Genomic DNA, 18,002 nt, shown 5'->3' on the forward strand with positions numbered 1-18,002 from the left:
GCTTGGTGGTCGTTTCTTTTCCTTGAAACGCCACACTGAAACGTTCACACTGTGTGCATGTAGAAGCTCATAAAAGTGATATTATTTTTGGTTGGACCCTGTGTAATTATGGCTACTACAGGATAATGCTGCCAGCAGTATTTGGCTGTACCCCATCGTCACTGCGTCAGCCAGAATCACCAAACAGAACAGCGTTCTGCTTGTTTGTTCATGATCAAAATCTCTGCGACGGTTGATTAAACCACTCCATTACACACGTTAACTACAGCGCACACTCAGAAGTCTGCAAGTTCTCAAAGATATGATTGAAATCAAGTAAAGTGTTTCATGTTTCTGCTTAAAATGAAGAACCTCCCCGACCTTTTAGGACTCGGTCCTCTTGCTGCCTTAACCCCAGTTTTTCTACCAACACATTGACCCCACACCTTAAAATGACCGTTGGAAAAGCGAGTATGGCGAAACACATGCAGACATTATAAGACAGTGTTAATCCTTTTAAATAAAAGGCTCACACTCTAAAATCACCTCTGCAGGGCTTACGTGAACTGGAGGCACCTTTCAAATACTCAAACTCTGTGTGCAAGCTAGCATCAGCCAAAGCCATTAGTGTTAAAGCCCTGACGTGGTAGCACTGTAGGACTGCTTAGCTCCCACTCACAGCTGTACTTGTTGTAGTCATGTACTGTTGGATGGACAGTGGCAGTGTTGAAAAACATGTGGACTCTCACAGTAATGTGAGCTACTCATGTCCATGTTTGTTGCTCATAGGTATGCATACACAGGCAGAGGCCTAGAGATGATTCAATCTAATCATAACTGCTAATTTTCAACCAAGTTTAGAGGGTTTGTGTAGCTGGATTTGCTATTTGTGAAACTTGGTGAGCTGTTTTTAGCCTTAATGTTTATAGCAGTTATACCAGTTCTCTAATAAAGTGTGTATTCTATTTCTGTAGCTACGTCATTGCACTGTCCTGCTATCAGAGTTGGAGCTGCTGCTCATTCTGATTTCTTCCTTTGTGTCTGTCAGGTGGACGACGAGCCAGATCCTGTTTCACTGGGTGTGTGTGGCGTAGGCCAGCCCCCTCAGGGCCTGAAGAGGAAGGCTGACACCCCACTGGGATCTCCTCCAGAGCCAGGACAGATACTGCAGCAGCAGGATGATGATGGAAGGGGAGCACGCTACAAGATCAGAGTAAGATGCTAATGTCACACTAAAGAAAAATTCATCAGCCACCCACATTTTCAAAACGTTAAACAGAAAAGAACAGTATAATCTGCACCAAACACCAACGCTGCGTCTCTTGATAGTGTTGGCAGGTGATAGTGGTAATGCAGGACATTTAAAGAGAAGCCATTGCTACTGTAGCCGTAGTAACTTCAGATCCAGCTGGACAACTGCTGATGCTTTATACCTCCATTAAGCTGTCCACCAAATCTGAAAAACAAAACAGCTTAACGATGTATCTGTTCACAGTAAAACTTTCTAACATGTCAAGTCTGTTAAACCAATTACTGTTGGGCAGTTTATATTCGATGGGCTGTTCTATTGAAATCTGGAGTGACATGTTAAGGAACCGCTCCTCTTTATAGTGGCTCACAAAAACATTATGATCCACAAAAACTGCTTTCATTGAAACTGAATGATTCACTATTTCTAATCAAGTTCTGCTCTGTTGTAGTTCAACACTATGGAAGATGAAGATATTGATATGGAAACTGTTCATGACAGTCAGGCCTTCATTCACCATCACCTCAATCTGTTGGAGAGACCTTCTACACCTGGTAAACACACACACACACACACACACACACACACACACACACATTACATTCACGTCCTGAAAACTCTTCTTATTCAGTTCAGTGCAATTTTATTTATATGGCATCAAATCACAACAACAGTCATCTCAATGTGCTTTAGATTGTAAGGTAACACAACACAACAATCAGATGGTCCCTATGAGCAAGCACTTGGCAACAGTGGGAAGGAAAAACTCCCCTTTAACAGGAAGAAACCAGCAAAACCAGCCTCAGGGAGGGGCACCCACCTCCCTCAGCTGGTCGGGGGTGAGGGCGATTAATAATAACTAATGATTAAATGCAGTGGTTTATAAACACAAAGTGAAGATGAGCCTAAGGCGCTTAGAAAGACAGTGACTGGACTTCCTTAAATGTCTTGAAGACGTTTCACGAGGCTTCGTCATTTCTAAAACCAAATGGTGAAGAGTAGCAGGTATTTTGTGGAGTTCCACTCCGAGCCATTGTTAGCAGTATAAACTCAGCCACCTACAAATTTCCAAACACCTTCCTAGCTTCACTTGTGGGGAACACACCCCATCACATCAAACACTCCACTAACTTCTCCAACAAGTTACGCTGAATCCAGATGAAACCATGATGCCATTTGATGTGGTCCCACTTTTCACTTGTATACCTACAACTGTGGAGACTGTCAGAAAAGGATTGTTGTACAGCACTTTGTTTGAAAGCGCTTAATTAAAAAAGTTATCATTATTATTAGTATCATTATTATTATTATTATTATTATTATTATTATTATTATTATTATTATTGTTACCACAAGACAGCTCCTTACAAAACGGAACCAGCTTAACCCCCGATCACGTCTGCCTTACCACCACATATTTCAAATACGAGGGTTTTTACAGACAAAAACAGCCATGTGCCATGGGATCTCCAGTATCACCCATTGTAGCCAAGCTTCACATGGAGGAAGTGGAAACTAAAGCTCTGGGCTCTTTCAAAGGGACAGTACCTAACCACCGGTACAGCTACATGGATGATACCTGGGTCAAAATCAAAACCCAAGCAGTAAAAGCCTTCACTGTTCATCCCAAGGACAAAACTCCCAAACGCAAGCTAAGCAACATTCATTTAAAGAGTGCTCGGGCCTCTACACTGGAGGAACCAAAGAGCCGCTCCATAAACACATGGCAGAACCTAGAAGAGCCACCTCAACAGGACATTTGGGGCATTATTAAACACATCCACTGATGGGCTGAAGAACCTTAATCTAAACCTAAAGGGGAGCTTAGGACACTGGTTTGGGTGAAGTCCAGCCAGGGACCATTTTAAACTCGGGTGGGTCACATTAGCTGGTGGGGTCATTTGGCAAACTAGTCACTTAGCATTACCACTCAGGTAAGGACTCTAGTGATAATGTTAGCAACCAGCATAAAGTGTCGCTAGATGAGTTTGGGAATGGTTAGTTTGTTAGATTAGCTGACAAAGCCAAATCTAAGCTAACGCACACAAATTCCCTGCTATCTGTTGTAGTAGCTAGCTTGTCTAACCTTAGCTCGTTTGCACGCTAACATCAGTAGCAAAATCCTGTGTTATGCTGCATCAGTGCATGTTTGTTATTCCTGTAGTGTGTGTTGGAGTCGGCCATTTTTGATGTTAGTGATGATTGAACTCCGTCAAGCTAAAGTCAGTAGTGCTGCTCACTGCTGACGCTGTGTGAGAGGATAGGCTTTGAGGCTCTCAGGAGCAGAAACCTGACCTTTTTGGATTTCTGTAGGAAGGAAACTTGCTCAAATAAAGAGTGAGTAACAAATGAAGTCAGAATTTCCAGGTTCCCAGTCAGAATTTTAAACTGGAACGCCCCCTCAACTCGGATTTCCAACTCAGAGAGTTGAAGCAGCCACTGCAACCTCGAGTTATCAAAGATGGCGGCAGTGAGCATAAACAGTAGGAAAACTGTCAAAGCACTGTTGTGTATTTGGGGCTATGCACACAGCACTGACTACACTGTTTTTAAAAGAAAGGTGCATTTTGCTGTATTGCTAGTGATGCATGAGTGGCTCTACCTGACAAAAGAAAGGTAACCAGCTTCCAAGGTATCCAGAACGTGGCAATAAACAGATTATCCAGGAGGGCCTTTAACACACCCCAGCTTTAAATCTGACACGTCTTTCTCATTTCAGGTAAAGAGCCATCATCTGTTGAACAGGCTCTGCTGTCCATGCCTGCCACACCCGTGCCATCTTTCCCCAAAGAGACCACCTCCTCATCCTCTAAGCATGGAGGCGACCACGGCCACCATCACCACCACCATCACCATGAGCATAAGAAGAAGAAGAAGAAGCATAAGCACAAACACAAGCACAAGCACAAACATGAAAGCAAGGACAAGGAGAAGGACAGAGACCGGGACAACTCGCACACCTACAGCAACAGCCCGGCCAGCGGCAGGTCGCTGCGCTCGCCCTCTCTGTCCGACTGAGCGTCCAGAGGCCGGCGTGCTCTCCAGCTGCTGTTGGCTCTGGCTGGGTTAACGGCTCACATGTGGCACACAACAGCACGCTTGCCTCCGTTGCTTCCATGTCTGGACTCAACATTGATTTCTCAGTAGTATTATGAGACAGGAACTCTGCTGTTTCAGTGTAAGCCTCAGAGAACCGAAGTCCTCGGCACAGACACGAGGGAAACTTCCACTGAGGCTGTGATGTCATCCAGGTAGACCCTCCCAAGACCTCCCTGTGTCCTTACACCACACACACATACACCGCTTCCAGGCTGTGTGAGGCGTGCAACCACACACACCTCTCTCAACAAACAGCCTCATCCCCACAGCTCAATCCCAGCATTCAGCGTCTGCTGAGGGGAAAAGTGATGGACCGCGTGCAAACGGCTTCCCCCCCGGAGACATTAAACAGATGGATTTCACTGCACTGTACCACTGAAACTCGAGTAGTGTGTGTGCGCGTGTGTTTTATACTTTGCTTCCTAATTAAATATGTTTTGGTATCCACAGACGTTGTAACTGATTTAAACAGTGTTCGTGGCTGGGTTTACGCTGGCATCATGTCTTAGCTTTGATTAGGTGGTTTAACCAATGAGAAGAACAGAAGTCATTCAACATTTAGATAAACAGCTGAGCATCGGCCTTCTGTCACAAAAAAACGGTTTTTGTATCTTCCGATTGACCTTACCATGCTGAAATCCAACAATAAAAGAAAAAAGACTGTGTCACTTGTCAAATGTTGCCGTTGTTTCCTCATTGTGTAAACATGAATGTTTGTGGGACCCCTCCTCTCCAGTCTGTCAGGAGGTTTGAAATTCCCTTGATGGGATTGTATCGTTTTCATTGAATTAATGACAGTTGTACGAGTCGGTTCTACCACACAGTCAGCTGCCAAAACCTGTAAAATGTAAATGGACTGCAGCACAATGTAGAGCATACCAACTACAAGATGAACTTTTAATTTTCTATACTGATATTTCAAGAACTGTTTTTTATTAAAATAAATAGCTGATTGCTATTTCTTTGTTTTTGCTGTATTTTTGTTTGACTCATAAGCTACACGAGCTCACAGCTGACGTCTGTGAATCCTGCATCTATAGTTCCACTGCTGATCTCCTCCAGTTTGATCTCCTACAAAAGAAATGAACACAGTAATTTTTTATTGTAGTTTCATTTGAATGGAGACAGAATATCAGCCAAGCATCAAGAAAAAAGACTTTGTATGCAAATTCTGAACTGATTTGCATGTCATTGAGTGAAATAAGGATTTGTTCCTCCAGCCAGAATTCTGGCTCCCTCGGGTCTGTGTGTCCATGTTGCACACACATTACAAGCAATCATTTAGAGATATTCCCGATCTCAGTTTGATATGTGTATGAGGCACCTGTCCAGTCAATTTCTGCCATTCCAACCTCTCGACCGTCTGTAAGACCAAAGAGCTGTCAAAGGAGGTCGGGATAAGATCGTAGACCTGCAGGAGGCTGGAATGAGCTGCGATATCATCAGCAAAAGACACGAAGCAGAGACAGCACGGAGAATGAAGGGCAGAGATACACGAGGTAACACAGACGGAGCAACAATGAACACAGGCAAACACACACTATAAATACACACAAGCTAACAAGGGAATGACAGACTAAAGAGGACACAGCTGAACCTAATTAGACACAAGAGAGACAGACCTTCAAAGTAAAACAGGAAATTGACAAACACAAACTCAGGGACACGAACAGAGCACCGGAGGAGGACACGGGATACCAAAATCAGAATAAACTAGAACATAAAATAATAATACTAAACACAAAACACTGGGTCAAACCACCCAGGACCATGTGAGTGATTGAGAGAAGGGAGAAAGTGTTGTGGAAACATGAAGCCAAAACAGACCTCTCTGGCATCAACTCGACCCATCGTGTTTGGAGGAACAGAAATGCTGACTATATCCCCAAAACACCACCTCCACAGTAAAGCATGGAGGTGGAAACAATATGCGTTGGGACTGTTTTTCTGTTAAGGACACAGGACAACTGCATGTTGTCCTGTGGGGGATAATAAACGGGACTTGTGTATCGTAAAACCACAGCCAAGAACCTTCTTCCCTTAGCCAGAACACTGAAGATGGGCCTTGGTCATAGGGGGTCAGCTGTTGGGGTTGTTGGGGGTTTTCTTTGTAGCACTGTGGGGTCTTTACATTACCATATAAAGCACCTTGAGGCAACTGTTGCTGTGATTTGGTGCTATATAAATAAAGCTGAATTGAATTGAATTGAAGTGGCCAAGCAGCAGCCAAGAAACCTAAAGATTAAGATTTTCTGTGATGTGTGCAAACCTCTGCTTGCCAACAAGAGTTGTTAGTACTAAGTGTTGTTTTGCCGGAGCACCAAATACTTATTTCACTCAATGACATACAAATCAATTTAGAACTTTAACATAATGCGCTTTTTCTGGATTTTTGGTTGACATTCTCTCTCCATTTAAAGGAAACTACTTTAAAATTTAGAGACTGTTCATTTCTTTAGAAGTGAGCAAACTTACAAATTCAGCAGATAATTAGCTCCCTCTCTGTGTACTGAACATCCGAGGCACGAACTCTTAATATTTCTTTCCACAGATATACCTCTGACCACATTCACTTTTTGAGACTATTTAAACAACATCTCTCAAAAGTAGTTTCCAAGATGGACGTAAGGCCTCTGCCTTACAATGTAAAGCGCCTTGAAGCGAGTGTTGACATAAATCAATTAATAAATGAACTTTTGGCTAAATTTAGGCCTGAGAGTATATATATAAAAACCTTTGATCTTAGAACTGACCCAGCATCAGTTTCAGGGCCCCATCTTTGGTCAAGTTTCACTTTTACAGAAGCGGTTTGGCTACAGACCAGTGTCAGCTGCCAAAAGATAAAGATTATTGATATACTGTAAAATAATAATAATAATAATAATTGTAGTGTTTCTTAAGCACCTCACTGTCCTGTGAGTAAATACTCTAACCACAGCTCAGTGGGTGTGGAGATGTTTCATGTCTCATGTTAAACGCGCTCCTGTCTCCGGATCTGCCCGTCATAAATGACCGGAGCCCTCCTCCACAGCTACACCAATCAGAATCCTGTCCGCTCCTTTCAGTCACCTCCCCCTCCCTCGCTGCTGTTCCTCTTCAACGGTCCTCCTCTCCGGTGGTCCTTCGGTTTGGAGATTCAGCGTCGGTCACTCACGGACCTACAGCGCGGTGCAACAGGACGCACAGAGGAACATGTTGCTGCACAAACTGGTAAGAGTCCATGTGTAAGAGTTTTAACTGCAGCTGACATCCAAAAAATACGCATGTTTTGTAAATCCGCGTGCAGTGACGCGTTAGACCGCGTTTCTTGGTAGTTTGCGTTATTCTGCGTGGAACCTCTACACCCCCCTGTCCTCCTGTCCTCCCTGCTGATGAGCATTTGCAGAACAATCGTGGATTCTTCTGTCATTTCCGAAAGGTCACAGATCTGTCAAACTATCCGGCGATTGTGATGCAGCTGAGGGGTGGTCTCTTCACTTTGAACTCAGCACCCCCGCGGTGTTCGCAGGTCACGGGGGAAACCTGCAGTTTGTGTTACACCAGCTCAAATAAAGCTTTCGTGCATCACAAACTTCTGAAGCTCGTTTATGAGCAGCCAGTGCAAACAGAGTCAGTCAATGGTGAAAACGGGGTTTGCAAATGAAAAGTGCTTGAAGTCAAATATGTGACATGTTGCTGTTCCTCTGTGTTTGCTCTCTGATGAATAAACCTCATGACCCTTTCACTAAGCCCAGTGCTTCTCAAGCTCTCAGGCATGGAGCACTGCAGGTGAAGTGTGAATGTAGGCCATGAATATGACGTCTGTAGCTGAAGAGAAATAACTGTAAAAGTAACTCTTTAATTCCAGCTTGAGAACCACTGGAAGATGCAGCATGTAGACTGTATGAATGCCTGCTCTGATGTTGGTACTTTGTGTCCTCAGCTTGTGTGGATCCTGTCAGCCCTGTGCGGTGCTGACATGTGTTGGGGTTTTGTGTATGATCGGCCCAAACGCTCAGGAGAAGATGGGACATCGGCCAGGACAGAAAGTGAGTACGCTGCTGCGAGGAAACAGAGAAAACCTGACAGGCACGTGTGCAGCAGAGGTGACCTTGGACAGGAGATGGTAGCTACTCTGTAACTAACACCGACCTCTGATGTCTGTGTAGATATAAGTTTTGTTTTCCCAAGTTGTGGTGTTTTTATGATACTTGGTGGTTGGTGGTATCAAAATGAAGTAATTTTCACAAACAATTAGATTTTCATGTTTAAAGGGGACTTATTCTGATATACCTCCATATTTTATCCAAAATATTTATTGTTGTAGTTCAAATTAATCCAGATTTATCTTCCTCAATCTACTCTCTTATGAAACAAGCTGTTTTAGGAACTCTTCCCCCTCCTTTTAAGCCCACTTTGTTCTGATTGGCCACTCCACGCACACAGAAGGTTTAAACATAAGGTGGCCGGGGCTTCTGCTAAGAGCACTGTGGGGTCTCACAGCTCACAGCTTGCACTGATCTCATTACAGGAAACGTTGGGGATATTTAATGTGCTCCCCACTGCGAGAGTACAGATATGACAAAAAATAAGGAAAAGTCGAAGATGTCCGAACTGATCAAACTGATGCTACTCACAATACAACCAAATGTTTCCAATGAACTGCGATCACCTGATAGTTAAGCCTATATGATTGATATGACATCAGCACATCTGATTTAAAAAAAATAAAAACGTCTTGACAGTGTGCTCACTTTGCCCCAAATTAAAAGATTTCAGTTGAGGATTCCTCCGTGTGTCTCTGGCTGCAGGAAAAAGAAGAGACACTGTTGAGTAGACTGTATAAAAAGATGGATGTAGCTACTGTTGACGTCATCGGCTTGTCTGTGAAGTCTCGTCATGAAGCATTTTCACTGTTACTTGGTATAAAAAAAATCAGATGTGATGAGAAGGGAAGGGTGTGACTCCTTGTTGGCCGGTGAGCTCCTCAGTTTTAAAACCCAGCGTGATCCAGATTTATGAAACAGACGTCGTTCGTCATTCAGTGCGACCTGAAACAAGTGACTGAGACCATAAACTCAAAGACTTAATGGGGCAACTTTATGTGTGGTAGCACTTTATTACACATGGCATCATAACAATTTCTGCCACAATAATAAACAGAAAGTCAAAGACCAAATAGATCAGCAAAGTTTTTATTTATTTATCAAGTACAAATCCCAAATGCGCTGTTGCTGTAGTTGCTGCTTATTGAAGTGATTTTCTTTAAGATTGCTGAAGGTGTTTTGATAAAATGAGCAATTTCAAGACAGGTTGTGATATTTTTCTCACAGTTTGTCTTTTACAAAAACGATTTAATAGAAAAATCAGTTTTCTGGTGTACGGCGACTGAGAAGAACTGCAGTGTGTTTTACTCAAGTCCAGCAGCGCAAGCACAAGAAACAGCATTAGAGGCTTTTAGCTGCCAGAGTGGCTCAGCACGGGGAATGTGAAGTGTGTTTTGGATATGCTTGAATATGTCTTGGCCAAGTGTAGGTCGGACATACCTAAAGTTATGCTCCACGTCCAAAACACAAGCAGAAAAAGACCTTTTGAAGTTTGTTTTTTTTCTGTTTTTTGAAACACTGTAAATCTGGAACCCTGTGTGAGTCTCAGGTGCAATGAGTCACCCAGCCATCGATAGGAGTGACATCTCCAAACACTAAAGTAAAGCAGCCTGAGTGGGTTGTGTCTGCCGGTGCGTATGAAATGGACGGACTGAGCGTGTGTTGGTGCTTGTTACACTGTGACCCTGTGAGGTCATGAGGGAGGAAGGGAGTGTGTTTGTGCTGCTCTGCCTTAAGTCAACATTAAAAGAGCTTTAGAGCTCATTTTCAATCCCAGATTCTCAAACACAGACTTCTGCTGCACTGCGCCGTAGGCTGTCGCAGCAGTCTGCAACGCCTGCAGCCGTTTCTGGAATTTCTGTGTGTTTATTGGCCGCATGTTATGAAGAAATTAAAAATTGAATTTGTTCACTCTGTTCATGTGGATCTGGAAGGAACTGTGGCTCGTTTTATGATCTCTATTTGCCTTTCCAGTCTCCTAATGAACAGTTTTTCCATCACACTTCAGAATCTTCATTCTGAATACATGATTGTTCAGTATAATCTGGGGGTTGGCAACATAGCCTCAAATATGTCACCATATTCTTAAGGAAATTTGTGGTAATAGTATTTATGACACTAAAAACACAAAAAAATAGCAATATTTTATCAGTGATTGCAGCTGGCAGGCAGCAGCGTTACACAGTGTCGATCACACATAAAGTACCCCGAGTAAAAACAGTAAAAAAGTAGAAGTACAGCAGAGCTGCTTGACACTTGAAGAAAAATGACTAAAGTGACTTAACCTTGTAACTCCTAAGCCTGAGGAATGGCTCGTGACAAAGTTATTATGTGACAACAGTGTGTAGACACCTGAGGACCTAAGGAGTCTACACACTGTTGTCACATGGTAAAACTGAAATTTTCTACCTGAGATGTTGTAACTTGGGTCTAGCCCTCCTTTACCACCATGTAAAGACAATTTCCAGCAATTTCCTGTCATCCTGACACATGAACACCACTACCACGTGTTCCAGCAATGCTCAGTGTTTACTTTTGAGTGGCACATCACCAGCTGCTAGCATCTCCTCCTCATATCCTCATACAGTGGATTAATGCTTCTGTGCTAAATCCAAAGAGCAGTGTTTCCCAACCTTTTGGAGCCACAGCACATATTTCACATTAGAAAAATCACACGGCACACCACCAAACAAAAATGTCACACAAAGCATATTGATCATTTTTTGTGCACGAGGTACAGTGGAATTGGCTCAGTTTGTCCCCAGTATACCTGTTGTGCTTTCTTCTGACCACTGTCATGCTAGGGCCTTCATCTGGGTCTCCAGGACCAGGTCAGACTGACTACTTTTTATTTTCAGACATTTATCTGTTGCTATTATGGCTGCGTCATCTCACAGCATGAATTTGAGTAATTTCTTCTTCGTCTTCTTCTGTTTTACTGGCAGTTGGCAACAGATTGAATTAGAGCAGGTAGTTGTACTGCCCTCTAGTGGAAGAGAATGTGATGGTTCTGCCCGTTACTCACGCCGATCGCTTAGAGTCCTAATCAGGTGGAACCAGATGATCTTCCATGGCACACCTGATCATTTCTGGCACAGTGGTTGGGAAACACTGCCGTAGAAAATAAATAAGCAGTGCCTTAAACATGCATTTTATCTAAAGCCCACCAGATGGCGATAGTTGTGGTTGCTAAAAGATTACTGGCCCTATACAAGTCTATGAGAAAACAGCTCTCTGATTTGACCTCTGCGATCACTTTCTTCATGAGTTCATGGACTCAGTCACTCGTTTTGGGTTATATTGAATAAAAAATAAAGCTGTTTTGTAAATCTTGTTCATACAATGTTTCAAAAAGGACGATTATTCTTGATATGCTTATTGACTGACAAGTTGATAGCCAATGAGGAAGCAGTTTCACAGTCAGGACTAGCTCTTTCTGACAAATCAGTTTTCTTGAAACCAAGATGGAAAGCTGGTGGGAAGCTTCAAAACGAGCTAAAAAGCAGAAACATCCATCTTCCATATCTTCTATACTTAAATTTACAGCTTAGATACGTCGTAACCGAACCTGACAAAACTGCGCTGCTGATTTTGCTTTCTCAGACGCTGTCCCCCGTTAAACAGTGAGTGTTGAGCTGTTTTTACAAATGAACTCCATGAAACACGTGGAGAATCAGGTCGAATTATCCGGCGTTGACCTGACTCAGATACAGCACACTAGTGGAAAGACTTTTAGACAAGTGTGCTGTATGACCTCACCAGACAATTACCTGCTCTTGTTCCTACAATGATGCAACTGGACACCTCGGGGACTTTTTCCAAGGGAGCTGGCAGATTAAACACCCTTTAATGTCCAGTTAGACTGCGTCCTTCCTTCTCACGTTCAGTCCCATTAGGCAATTGTTAGTAAAGTTCAGGTCTGCAGTGCAGGCGTGAAAATGGACCATGACAGTGGCAGTCTCTTGGGGAAACTTGAGCTTAGTGTTAAACTTTCAGTTAATAGTCGAGTGCATGCACAGTCGACAGGTTTTATGGGCTCTGAGGAAGTCTTCATTTCTCCTCATTTTCTCCTGATGTTAGTGTAAAGAGACGTGAGGAAACCACACTCACTGTGCTGTGATAAAATAAAAGACTTCACCTTTGACCTATAGTCCACTGCTACAGAGTAGGCCGTAGTCTTATAGCAAAGGAGCTATTCAGGCTTTACTGCACTGACACACACACACACAGAGACACTGCCAGGTCCCTGCCAACTGGCTAGGGACCATAAATAATTAAAGTGCAACACCTCAGCTCCTTCGCCCAGAGTACATATGCATAGTCACATGTAGTCACAAAAATACACATACATATATATCCACGGGCTGAAAAGCTTGTGCTGGCATCCTGAAGCACTTTCTGCAAGGAAAACTGTTTTTTTGCTGCACAAGGAGCATGTTGTTTAGCAATAGCTTCACTCTGTCTCACTCTCAGATCTTGAGGATGTCTTCAGTTAGGCCTGAGGAGCCAAAATAGGCCATGTTCCTTTGGATATATGGAGGACAAAAGCATGATTGTGTCTTACACACTGAGAGTTCCCGCAGTGAGACAACGTGAGCGTAGTTTGGGGTCCCAGGAGAAGAGTTAAAGCTCAGTAACTGTTGAGTTTGGCACATGACACAAACTGAGCTTTTGTCACAGTTGGTATGAGTTATTATTTCCTTTCAAAGACATGTGAACAGTGCAGCTTTTCATTCAGTCGTTGGACAGTGTCTTTGATTTATTGTCCCTCCAGCTAATGCTCTAAACCTCACATGTAAAGAGATGTGGAGTTGGTGGGCAGCACTGGGTGCTAAAACTGAACAGCTCAGGTGTTTCTCCAGAAAACAGCCACAGCAGTGAAGAATATCTTGCATGTGGCAGAATGACTAGTGATCTGTTTATGGAGCTGTCTTCAACCGTCAAACGAACCACCGATCCTTCACAGTCACATGCCTGTGGTCACTGCATCTACATCGCTGCACAGCTCAGCAGTATTGGTGTGCTCTTTTGTGTAGTTTTGAACCATTTTTTAAAGACCCATTAGAACCTCTGTTTCTTCCATCCCCAGCTCGCTCTGCGTCTCACTACGTGCCGACCTCTGGCTCCTGCAGAAACAGGTGTTTCGAGCTGGTTGAGTTGGAGCCGCCAAACTGTCGCTGCGACAACCTGTGTAAAACCTACAATGGCTGCTGCTCAGACTTTGACCAGCTCTGCCTACGCACAGGTATGCTTATGAAACTCGACTTTAGACACCACTAACAATGTGTTGGTCCTAATTTGTGTTTTCTTGTAATAAAAAACTAATATGTGAGGTAATTCCTCCAAATCTGGGCAACGAAGGGCTAAAAAACATTAAAGCATCGCTGTTCAGCTGAGAGATATTCGCCGGGTTGTCTTTCCCTTGAGCTTGCACCTACCCCTGCAGGTCAGGGTGGAGAGGCCAAATCAAACAGTCACTCATTAAGCTGGAGGAAATCCTCGGAGACCTGCTTTTAACATCCATCAGGTGGATGAGAATTTTGTTCCAACATGTAACACGATGTCCTTCTTGTGTTTTTGAGACTCGACGTTTCATGTAGACAGGTCAGCCTGTGCTCGCGTTGCAGTTTGGACTGACCGGCTGCACTTCTGTCAGTTTCAGAGTAATGCAGCTGACCTGCATGCGTCTGAACTCCTTTCACATTTGGCTCAAACCTAATTTTAGACTTACCTAAACATATGAACATGACACCACACACATTCATCATCTATGTGACAATACAGAGACAAAAAGCAAACCTAGCTTTGTTTGTTCCCCTCATTTCAAAAATAGATGCTGTATGTTTCTCTCATTTGCAGTTTTCTGCAAACTGTGATTAATCACAAATGATGTATAGGGCTAGATTATGTGGTTTGAACTGTTGCCTCACAGCAAAAAGGTGCTAGGTTTGAGTCCAGGTGTACCCTGCCTCTCGCCTCCATGACATTTAATAGGATAGATTCATTTCAACTTTATTTAGACAGCGCCAAATCACAACAACAGTCGCCTCAAGGCACTTTATATTGTAAGGTAGACCCTACAATAATACAGCTATAATATGTGCTGCAACACTGATGCTGTAGCGTTGCAGCATGCAGTCCATTATAGTATTCTGTAACAGTAGTGGATGCTCGTATTAAATGGAGAGACTTTATAATGAGGCCGTCCCTGTAAATGGACTGGTTCTTTTATAGCACCTTTCTACTCAAAGCACTTGTACAACTTGCCTCAATCATCCATTTATACACATGGCACTTTTTTCTGTGCTTCTGCTATGTAAGCACTTTCTATCTAACGTTCACACACACACTCATACTGGGGATACTATCTCGCCCATAGATATTGGGCATGCAGAATGGAGTAGCCAGGGATCAAACTACCAACCTTCGTGAGTTGAATTCATCTTCCTTAGAAGATGACCTGCTCTGCCTCCTGTGAAATAACTGCTCGGGTTTTAGATGAAAACTCAGGTATACGCGTCTGGTTGACATCATTAAGAGGGGATTTGGTAAATGGACTTGTTCTTATGCAGCACTTTTCTACTCTATGTGAGCACTCGAAGCACTGACAAACACTTTTTTGTACACTGTTTCTAAGTGCATGCTATCTTACATTGACACACGCACACACGCGGGTTAGTATCTTGTCCAAGGGTACTTGGCATACTGACTGGAGCAGACTGGGATCGAACCACTAATCATCTGGTTAGTAGGTGACCTGCTCCACCACCTGACCTACAGCCACCCTACATTTCTCTGATATGGTCACCTCAGGCGGGCAGCTGGTTTACAATCCCATCCCTGTACCATTTAAACCTTTTGTTTGTGAGAGGCAGCCAGTCAGAGGACAACTGGCTTAAAGGGGCAGGTGCTAAAGCATCTTATTGCAGACAGTGTATGGACTGTACACCGAGACCCAGTGTCTGATAGAAAAGGACCAGTTTGAAATGTGAATCACACGAAACGATCTGTTTAAATCAAATCAAAATACAGGACAGCCCCCCATCAAACACATACATGCTATACATGTCATGTTCCAGCTCCACCTCAGCCAGCTACTAAAGTCTACACAAAGATGTATCTGATAAAGTACATTTAGCTGATTTTAATCTCTGGAATTACACACAAAGTTAGCCAGATCCTGATTATTCTGGCATCTTACTTTATGTTATTCCCAACAGTGACGGTTTATCTAAGTTGGATCTAACCTACAGATATTTCTTGAACAGTAATGAGTTTGAATTCTTATTATGTGGATACCGCCTGCTATAATCAAGCTTACAAATGATATATTTTTGTAAGGCTGACTGTGGCTCTGTGCAGCTCCGTTGTCTGAGCTGGGAATGAGTCATAGGCTTAACGACAAAATTCTGAGCAGGTTTCTTACTTTTTGATTGAGCTGTTTGTTGGCACTCCCCCCTCTGCCTCTCTCCCTCTCTGTCAACATTTTCCCTCTGCTGCTGGTGGTCTGATTTTATGTCCACTCCTTCAGCCTGGTGGTCTTTGGCTCACCACCGCCTCACCACCAGTAACCTCCCAGTGCCTGAAAACGATAATTTACTTGTTTTTCTGGTCGCGCCTGCGTCTTTTTCCTGACTCTGTCAAATCCTTCTTTGGATGTTTTTCAGCCTGAGGAATGTTCAAACACAGACCGCATCACCATTGTTGCTCGCATGCTGCTTCCCACTCAGTCTGCAGCCAAACCGCTGTCACATTAATGTCTCAGCTTTCATTTTTCACCTCTGTGGTTTCAGCACTAACCTTTCAGCTTAGCTGTGCACATAGAAAGTTTTGGAATTTTAAACCTCATTGATTCATGTGTGAACATAATTGTTGTTATGTTCTTCTTGTATACAGAGGGCGGTTATGAATGCAGTAAGGATCGGTGCGGGGAGACTCGGAATGAACAGCGTGCCTGCCACTGCTCTGATGACTGTCTGGCCAGAGGAGACTGTTGTACCAGCTACAAGAAGCTGTGCAAAGGTTTGCAACTCCACCTGACCTCCTGTCTTTAAATGTTCAGAGAATTTCCCATTATTAATTATTCCAACCCTGCTTTGTAATGAGGACGATGTCTGGGTCTCACTTTACATAAGTGCATGTGTATGTGTTACATGTGTAAGAAAATATGAACATAGTATCAGTATTGGGGATCTGGAAAGCTTTTTAAAGACTGGAGTTTAAAAAATACTACATTTCAAATTATTAACATCATTTGTTTTTCTATTGGTGTTGGCCAAAAAAAGCAGGTCATTTATGGTCAGAATTACTGGCTTTAAAATCCATACTGGGGCATTTTAACTGGGGCCACATGCATTTTTCAGGTCCTGTGTCAGGTCTTTGTTGGGTTTGATTCTGTTTCTTAAGGACATGATGTTCAGAAACTTTTCATCTGCCACTGTGTCAGTCGCAGACCGTGCTGAGATATGCCACGTTTTGACCTTGTTGGTGCAAAAGTACCATTTTATGCCTGACTGTGTTATCATAGATTCAACTAAAGAAATGGGAATAAATACATATCCAACTAACCGCTAACAACAAGATACGATTTAAAACTGGTTCTTTGCCAAGTTGTCTGAGTAGACACAACAGTGCTTCATCCCTTGAGTTTGGTGCTTTTTTATATTTGAATGAGTCGTAATCAGTGTTGAGTGATTCAACAAACAAGAAAGTCTGTCTTTTGTAAAGCAAATTTTAAGAAATGAGGAATGACTCATGAGTACTGTATAAAAGATGAAAGTAGCCACTGTGATGTCACCCGCTGGTCTGTGGCCTCAGATTCTGAAGCATATATTTAGCTTAATGCAAACTGCATTTCGTTGCCCTGTACCTGTGACATGTGCAATGACAATAAAGTTGAATTCTATTCTATTCTATTCTATTCTAATGGATGCCAGAAGTGACAAAGTTGGAGCGCTAACTTTGTAAGTCAACTAAAGCTGCATCCCGAAACTGTAAGTGCTCAACACACAAAAAACACACTGTAGCTGCAGGGTATTGGTCACTCACCAGATCTCAACCGTCAGCCGATGGAGATACAGCGACTCATAGTTATTTATTAGCATTATTATTATGCAAATAATTCCATTAGGCACCAGTACCTCACTGCTCAGTTAAGCATTTAGCTGATTTTATGCACCGTTCGCTCCAACAGTCACTGAGGACAGACATGTGGAATGTTTCTGTGTATTCCTTTCCTGCTGATTTGGGTAGAATAAGATGTTGGATTGCAGTGGTTACCCAGCTGTGTATGTGTATCTCACTCATACACACACAGTGAGAGCTGAGAGTTTACAATAGATAATACTTTGAACAGTCCATTGAAGGTAAGCAGCGTGCAGAATGTTAATCCCTCCACGTATACATGATTAATTGTTGTATGAAGTAACCAGTCGACAACCATCTGAAAAATGAGTATTCTCTGACTGTTTGATAAGGGATTCCTGGAGGTTGCTAGCTGTCACCAGGTGAAATCAGTTACACCAAAAACTTCTTTGTGATTGCTTTGGTCACTCGCAGATGGCTAAGACACTTGCTAACTATGAGCTGAG

At 43.0% G+C, this 18,002-nt stretch overlaps 2 protein-coding genes across 3 annotated transcripts in view; both read left to right on the forward strand.

Moving 5' to 3' along the window:
* The window catches only part of taf2 (TAF2 RNA polymerase II, TATA box binding protein (TBP)-associated factor), a 41,634-nt gene extending 36,630 nt beyond the window's left edge, over positions 1-5,004 (forward strand). Inside the window, exons 25-27 of the mRNA XM_005472365.4 lie at positions 1,028-1,192; positions 1,680-1,782; positions 3,948-5,004. Of these exons, the coding sequence (XP_005472422.1) occupies positions 1,028-1,192; positions 1,680-1,782; positions 3,948-4,246 (567 nt within the window). The 3' untranslated portion in view covers positions 4,247-5,004. The remainder of the gene's footprint in view (positions 1-1,027; positions 1,193-1,679; positions 1,783-3,947) is intronic.
* A 2,410-nt stretch (positions 5,005-7,414) lies between these two features.
* The window catches only part of enpp2 (ectonucleotide pyrophosphatase/phosphodiesterase 2), a 48,410-nt gene continuing 37,822 nt past the window's right edge, over positions 7,415-18,002 (forward strand). For both annotated transcript variants that reach the window (XM_013268386.3, XM_005472366.4), the window contains exons 1-4: positions 7,415-7,537; positions 8,250-8,355; positions 13,502-13,657; positions 16,309-16,434. In XM_013268386.3, coding sequence (XP_013123840.1) covers positions 7,520-7,537; positions 8,250-8,355; positions 13,502-13,657; positions 16,309-16,434 — 406 coding nt within the window. In that variant the 5' untranslated portion in view covers positions 7,415-7,519. The remainder of the gene's footprint in view (positions 7,538-8,249; positions 8,356-13,501; positions 13,658-16,308; positions 16,435-18,002) is intronic.

The sequence above is a fragment of the Oreochromis niloticus genome, linkage group LG11 (genome assembly GCF_001858045.2).
Source record: "Oreochromis niloticus isolate F11D_XX linkage group LG11, O_niloticus_UMD_NMBU, whole genome shotgun sequence".
NCBI lineage: Eukaryota > Metazoa > Chordata > Actinopteri > Cichliformes > Cichlidae > Oreochromis > Oreochromis niloticus.